This window comes from Pleurodeles waltl, chromosome 4_2 (genome assembly GCF_031143425.1).
Source record: "Pleurodeles waltl isolate 20211129_DDA chromosome 4_2, aPleWal1.hap1.20221129, whole genome shotgun sequence".
NCBI classification, from domain to species: domain Eukaryota; kingdom Metazoa; phylum Chordata; class Amphibia; order Caudata; family Salamandridae; genus Pleurodeles; species Pleurodeles waltl.
The window spans coordinates 1,003,256,007-1,003,263,412 of NC_090443.1; the positions used below are offsets into that span (position 1 = coordinate 1,003,256,007).

Consider the following 7,406-nt stretch of genomic DNA (forward strand, 5'->3'; position numbering starts at 1 on the left):
GGATAAACCCAACAATACTTTGCCTAGAAGTGTATTCAAGATTAAAAATGGATCCACCCCACCCCTAAGCTTAACCCTACCTACTCTTGAGTAGCCTATGTTTGATAGCCATTAACACGAACGGTCTCCAAGGACCATATCTCTTGGAGACAGAGAAAAACACTACTCTAAACTAAGGAGGCCCGGTCCAGGTTATCCAGCTTAGTACAACATACAACATTCCATGAGATAAAGACACAAAGATCCAAGGGGATGTGTTGTACATCAACATCAGACTCGACATGTCTAATGGCACTACACACTGATGGCGAGTGGGATGATTAATAACTGAGGAGGTGACCATTGTAACACCGAACAACTACTTAATTACCTTGTAGTAATAGAATAATTAGACAGTTTCGACTAAAAATTTCAAGGAGGCAAAGTAATCAGAAACCATGACAAACAGGACAAGGCTCACGTAAACTACTTTGGACAGAAACAACATTCAGTTAACTTGAATCCATCATCAAGTTTGTACAAGTAGTCCAAGGGAAGCAGTTGAATAGGGCTATGCCACAATGGGGAGTGAGTCAACCTATGAAATAAAGTGGCCACGACTAAGGGATATCTGAAATTAGCCACATTCTATTCAACCCAGATTCTCCTTACACTCCACTGAGCACCCTCGACACTTTGGCCACGATGCTAGCTTCAAAGGAGCACTGAGTATAGTCAACCAATTAAAGAGCTTCTACATCGGGAGAGAATTGCAACAGAACTTTCATAGGATGGTGTGGTGCAGGGGATGAACGAGGGTAAAAGACAGAAAAGACTGCTGCACTTTGTGTAGACGAAAAATCAGTGGCATTACTAACATTTATTTATGAGCCATGCTTGATTTCTTCGTCTTCTAGCCCTGTTAGTCAATCCTTAAGAAACAGGATGCCTTCATGGTAGGCACTAATTCAGTCAGATTAAATATTCAATCTTCCTAGTTTACGAGAAACAAGTCTTTGACAAGATTCTTCAGACTTAAATGACTGTCAAATTGCTCATTTAAACACTATTGAAACAATTCAGTCTCCTCTCTGTTATGGGAGCCAGTATTCGCATCATAGGGACACTTGGCAGGGTCCAACACAGAAGAAGTATTTCTTAAAACTTCTGTGTGGTGTAACAGGCTTTTTTTTGTTGGATTCCCATGGTTTCAGGACGAAACACAGTGTCACTGTCCATATTTTAAAAGCTGAAACAAGAAATAAATAATGAACACCCTTACTACGTGTTTCGTGATATTGGTACTCACTGACTGAAGTTCTATCTAACTCTGTTTTAGGGGTCTCTGTGGGATATTCATTTTTCAGAAGAATTTTCGATCATTTACTAGTATAAGAGTGTTTCTCCCTCCTGTTGTAACACACTTTACAGTGCAGCACTGCTTCGTGGCCCAGTCACCTCCTACCAACGTTTGGGACACTGGGTCTTGCAGTCCAAGGCCACGCAGTGTAATGCAGTGCTGTCCAGAACAAGTACAAAAGTGTGAAGGACATTATTACCTTAGTGGACTGCGGCGTTGAGAAATTAAGCCAGGCAGGAACAAAGTCATGTTGCGCCATTTAGGTCCAGTGTGTCTGGTTAGTAAACTGAGGCATCAAACCTCATTTCCACATGGGCAGCTACAAAAAAAATTGAAACAAACTGTCAAGAACAACTTGAACAAGCGAGAACACGACTGACTTGAAGCCACCAAAACCCAATTTAGAGTCTGCAATTTCTAAGACTAGAGACCAACGCAATCATTCAGCGAAACTGAAGAGAATTACCACAGTAGAAACACACTGCAAAACAAGTTTATAATAAGAAAAATTAAAAAATAAACCCACACACACCCCACAAACCGTTGGTTGCTCTTCACATAACCTCGTTATAAATGTTTTTTAAATGCATCTGTGGCAAGTGTTTTCTACCACAATAAGGGTATGGCAATACTAACATTCATTAGTAAGCAACAATCTAAATGTACTAAAGTTAACAATGTACCAAACAAATACAAACTGAGGTGAACCACTGGAATTCTAACCCTGGTAAAACACATCATCAAATGTGCCGATGTGATGCACCGTGAAGGTTGTCGAGTGCACGGAAAGAATAGAAAAAAATATTTTCTACACTTTCTAGATGACTGCTGCTTTGTGTTATGCTGCCTCCTGCAACATGGTGTCATCTTGAAGTATAGAAAACAATATTTGCATATTGTTTTCTATAAATTAGTATCACCCATCGTCGCTACTGGCTTCACAAATGCTGATGGATTATAAAAGCATCTGGCAATGAGAACGCCAAAAACGACAGCCAGAAAGCGCTAGTAAAGTGAGACATTTGTTTCGCCAATGCTTGTTTAAAATAGCAAAATGTTAGACTGAGAAGTAGGGAAAAAAAAGAGGAAGAAGAACTTTACCCAGTATGTCCCTCTTTCTTCCAGTTTCTTTCAATGTGTTACACAACGTATAGTTCTTCCTTTCCGAAGGAGGAGGTGGCTAATGTACGAGTTTCCTCAAGAGGGTAAACAATACTGAGCGTCTTCAAGGAGGTCTGATATCCACTGATGCACCCGGAGATGCACTGGGTGCCAGCCACACCTCCTTATTCCTTCAACTGCACATCTTTTCCAATTTCCAAGTATATGTGAAGGAAAAATGTATACCTGAAAAGGTAAATGTCTCACAAAGGAAAACGTCTGCCACGTTCACTTCATTAAAATCCCATTTTCCTTACTGCAGCAGCAGCGCTAAATCATGTTTGAGTCCCATTACCTAAACAGCATCCAACATCGAAGGGCATTTGCGGCCAGTGGGCCCCAGACAATGTACAGTGAAAACTACCATCGGCCTGGAAGTTTCCTTTCTTCAAGAAAAATCAAGCAAATGTGTTTTCTTCCCGTCATATGGCGCTCGAAAGGATGCCTTAAAACATGGGTTCCATTTTAAGCCTTACAGCGTCTTCATTTTGTTCCGGTGAGTGTTAAAATTAGAATTAACCCTTTGAGAAGTTATTCCACCCTTAGTTTCTTATCTGACAACTAAATGCTTTGCACATGCTGTAAGCCACATCCCCATAAGCCTTACAGCTCGTAGGTTGTTAATGAAACCTATCATAAAAATGGGGATTAAAGTGGTGCTCGCAATTTAAGTTGCTCATCCCTTTTTATTCCACATATCTCCCATCCGCTGACATTTTAGCAAAGAAAGGGCCTTCGTTGGGAATAGCTCGTTAAGAATGAGGGATCCACTTGCAGTTCACAACAGTGAGAAACATTCCTGAGGTAACATCCAAGAAAAAGATAGCCTCCTGGTCACAACATCCAGAAAAATGGTTCCACTTCCAAGTCACAACATCCAAAAAAGGAAAATAAATCCAGGTCACAGTATTAAAACGATTTGTTTCAGCGTCACACGTTCTCAGGATAGCCGCATTTCAACTGAAATGTTTATCCAGCATAAATGTCATTCGCTGCAAAAGGAAAAAGAAAAAAAAAAGAAAGTTAATTCATAAATTATGTGTACATAGTAAGAATGTTAGTTATCATTACAACAACCTTGCTTATCCCTTGAAACGTGCTAATCAAAGTGGAGAACCACTAAACATTCAAGCACGACATCAAACTATAACCACTGGAAAAAAAAAAAACGAATTTTGAGCCAAGATGACCATGTACCACAACGTCACATTGTATTAAATATATTTGCTATGAAAAGGGAAACGTGCATGATGTAACAAAAAAAAATGTTGAATGCAAGAAACGAGAACTCACTAAAATATGAAAACAGGTGCAGAAGGGAGGAAAATTGAAACGTGTCTTTCCTAATGTCCTATTCATGAGGAGTGTACTGGAATTCAAGAGTAGAGAAAGGGCATGCAAACTTTTCAAAAACATCAGATATGGTGGAGGTTCGGCAAAGCACACAACTTCACCTCTGCCACCCTCCCTGCCTTATTTTTATTCTAGCAATCTTCAATCATTCGACTAAGTAAATCCTTAGTCACCAGCCCGGAAACGACGGTTGAAAGAAAGGAGCTAATCCCACTGTACTTCCGTATAACTCTAATGTTTAGTCATTTTGATTAGACTTATCTGTAAACTCCGAATTTCAACTTCTATCACTGTGGTCAGGAACCCCTGGGGGTCCGTGACTGCTTATAAAAGTACATAATATTGACCAGATTAAGAACGGGTATAGAAATTGAGAAAAACAAAATTGTAATCTTAACATTTAAAACGTTCTATAAAATGTGAAGGAATTTAAACGTGGAGGTTAAAAATCAAATGTCCTCATTTTGATTGTATTTGCACTTGCAAAGCTTCCACCAAAGTAGTAGGGACGACTAGTGGTCTCAACTAATTTAGAAACGCTCCAACCTTACCATTATTATTATTTTGTTTAAATAGACGTTTGTGAATTAAATAATTCCAATAGTGATTCATTGGGGGGTCCTTGTGTTCCAGTAATGATTGAGTGGGGGGCGGGGGTTACAGGAGTCAAACGGTTGAGATCCACTGCTCTATTCATTTAACAATTCTATTACGTCAATTACATTTAACAGTTTTTTCAAACTATCCTGTTTCCCATCCTAACCGCGTACATGATAAATATTATTACAGAGGTAAGTACTCTCAATGGGGGTTGGACTCTAACCTGACTGTATCACTCCCTTTCAGTCTTCAAGGGCTCCAGTCACACATTCTTGTGGTCCATAATCTGTATTGATAAATTCTGGACGTATCAGGTGGAGTGCTTGGAAGTAAATATGGGTGAGCATGGTGTGAGGGAATACTCTCCCAGCAGATCACGTGCAGGGATAAAGCTCAAAGCTACCCCCAAGGCCTGCACCTTCGTCTAGAACACTAGTAAATGCTGCGATCTGATGCTACCGCAGACAGCTTTTACTATATGCTTTTGGGTACTGCAAAGAATTGAGTTTTAAAACATGTGGCGTAATACACTACATACTAAACCGTACAGCTGCATATTTAATGATGTGCAAAAATAAAGGCGCAAGAGTACAGCATCTAATAAACAACGGGCTCAGAAGTCCCAGTAGTGACCATCAGCAACCACTACGACTCAGCACAGTTTGAGCGGGCAAGTGAAGAAACAACTAGGGCAAAGTAATCATTGTTGCTGGTGGGGCCCCCAGGCCCTGTGCTAACATCCATAGAAAGCATGCGGTGTAAGAGAATTCTTAACCCGACTGCTGCCATATGTATGTGCGGTAGTAATACCTGTATAAACTACTCTAAGAGAGGAAGTATTACGGTCCGGTTGGCAAACGCATGAACTTCTTTGAACCACTGCCCCAGATGAAAAGCAGAACATCGGGAGTGATGGGAGAGATCTATTGGGCTTATAGACAAGAACTGCAGTGCGTGTGAAGAAAGCGGTTAAAAAGGGTCACCAACTTATTGTTTTACTATAACAATGACAGTAGTTCTGAATGATTTCCGTGGACGTGCAGTGTTGTATTAAATCAAAATAACCCGGATAAAATAAGCGCTGGACAAAAGTATAAAGTATGACAAACTAATACTTCACTCGCAGTCCTATAATCATTCTGTGGCTATGTATAACAATAAAAAAGTAATGAAGAAAAGTTAAAATTTGAATTTGCCAACCAAATGTCACACGCCCTGACACGCTACCCAAACAAAAACATTAACTGGAATGATTTAATGTGCAAGTCCGAAGACTATACACATCACAACACGAAACGGAATCATCTCAAATGGTAAAACAGCGAACAAAAACGACGTGATTCTTTGCAGAACGTGAACCCGACATCTGCTGTTAAGGAGTCTAACCAGCTGAATGTGGAAGTGGAAGCTCGGGCTTTTATAGGCGCTGGGGGCGGGGTGCAAGAATATTTTGGTGTGCGCCGAACTGAAGAACAATGTAGTCAGTCTTGCTGGAGGGAAAGCGTTGAATGCTTGTCCGCGCGCTAGGATGATACACTGACAGATTGCAGCGCGCAGAGAAGCCGGTCAGAAGCAGTGCAAGACCCCCAACCCCGACCATGACTTTATGCACCACTGAATGAAGGAGGAAGAAATGCGACAAAGGATTTCCAGAATGTTGTTTTTGTGCACGCTGCTGGAATTGCTTCATAGTTGCATTATAAGAAAAAAGTACACAAACTTTCAGCGACATTGTCCCTGCAGATGAGGTGCATCATGGCAAAGGAGTGGGGAATCAAACACAGACTGGGCACGCGCTGCTGACATGTTGTTGCACTATACTGTTAAAAGCCTAAGGAGTGCATGGGGGAACCTCCGTTATCTGCGCCTTCTCTCAGTGCACACACTCCCTGAACAGATGCCCATCGTGAGTTCGGGTTATTGTCACTGCACGCGGGACATCCCTCCCTAACAGTGATCATCGGGTTAATTACACATAGTGCAGCAGCGCAGCGGCTGCCTGTTTACCACCCGTGGAACACGCAAGGCCCCGTGTTACACGCAGGTAGGCGCTGCGATCCCGCCCCCCGAGGTCTCAGGACCAATTTACACTGAACTCTCAGGCCCCGGGCACGGCCCAGTTCTGTCCCAGGAAGAGAAGCGTGCATCCTAGACCCCATTGAAACTCCAGGAAAGCTGCAACTGCCCATGAACCCGCTGCGCTCAATGCACAACCCCTCGTGCACCGCACAGGCTGCAACATGACACTGACAGGCCCCCACCACACGCTCGTCGCTCAAACCCTCACCTTGAACCAGCAGCGTGCACCCCGCCCCCTACACACGGGCCCAACTAGGCCCCAAGCATATATCCCCCGTTACCTGCTCACTCACCGCTGTAATGCATGCTCCGCAATCCTGGGTTCTAGACTCACGGCTCCGGTACCTACTCCGCCCCCTCCGCTCCGTGTGGCCTAAGATGGCGGCGTAGTATTCTCCTCCGGTTCCCCCCCCCTCTTCCCGCGAGACGAAGCAGCACACACCACGCGCTACGCCAACACTGACGTGATGACGACATGTGATTTTACTATGCGTCTGACCCACGCTCGCTTACCTATGCTGCCTGTCATTCAACCACGCACGCGCCGACGCTCGCCCCACCCTCCTATCCCAAACCTCGGCGCGAGCGTCACGGGCGCTCGGTCTAGGTAAACATATCCCTATCCAATGCCTTCAGGGGGCGTGGCTCCAGGGGTCTCCCTCCTCTGACAGTTTTATGTTTACCTGAAAAGAAGGTGGCCGTTGGGCCTTGGCCACGCCCACCAGGCCGTGTTTTGTGATCTTTCCTGTAGTGCGCAGTTCCACGGAGGGAGTAGCTACTGGCATTGAGGAGGAGAGCGAGTGTGAGGGCGAAGTGCGTCAGCCCGTGGGACTCGGAGATCACGAGGAGCTTTTGTGACCATGAAGTAGCCACA

The 7,406-nt window shown here is 43.5% G+C and overlaps 1 protein-coding gene across 2 annotated transcripts in view; it reads right to left on the minus strand.

Moving 5' to 3' along the window:
* Nucleotides 1–6,990, minus strand: part of GPBP1L1 (GC-rich promoter binding protein 1 like 1) — a 261,647-nt gene extending 254,657 nt beyond the window's left edge. The window contains exons 1-3 of one of the 2 annotated variants that reach the window (XM_069232849.1): nucleotides 6,826–6,990; nucleotides 2,441–3,492; nucleotides 1,539–1,658 (exon numbers count right to left, since the gene is read on the minus strand). In XM_069232849.1, the coding sequence (XP_069088950.1) occupies nucleotides 1,539–1,598 (60 nt within the window). In that variant the 5' untranslated portion in view covers nucleotides 1,599–1,658; nucleotides 2,441–3,492; nucleotides 6,826–6,990. The remainder of the gene's footprint in view (nucleotides 1–1,538; nucleotides 1,659–2,440; nucleotides 3,493–6,825) is intronic. The other variant, XM_069232850.1, reaches the window with a different exon arrangement.
* Between the last annotated feature and the right edge of the window lie 416 nt (nucleotides 6,991–7,406).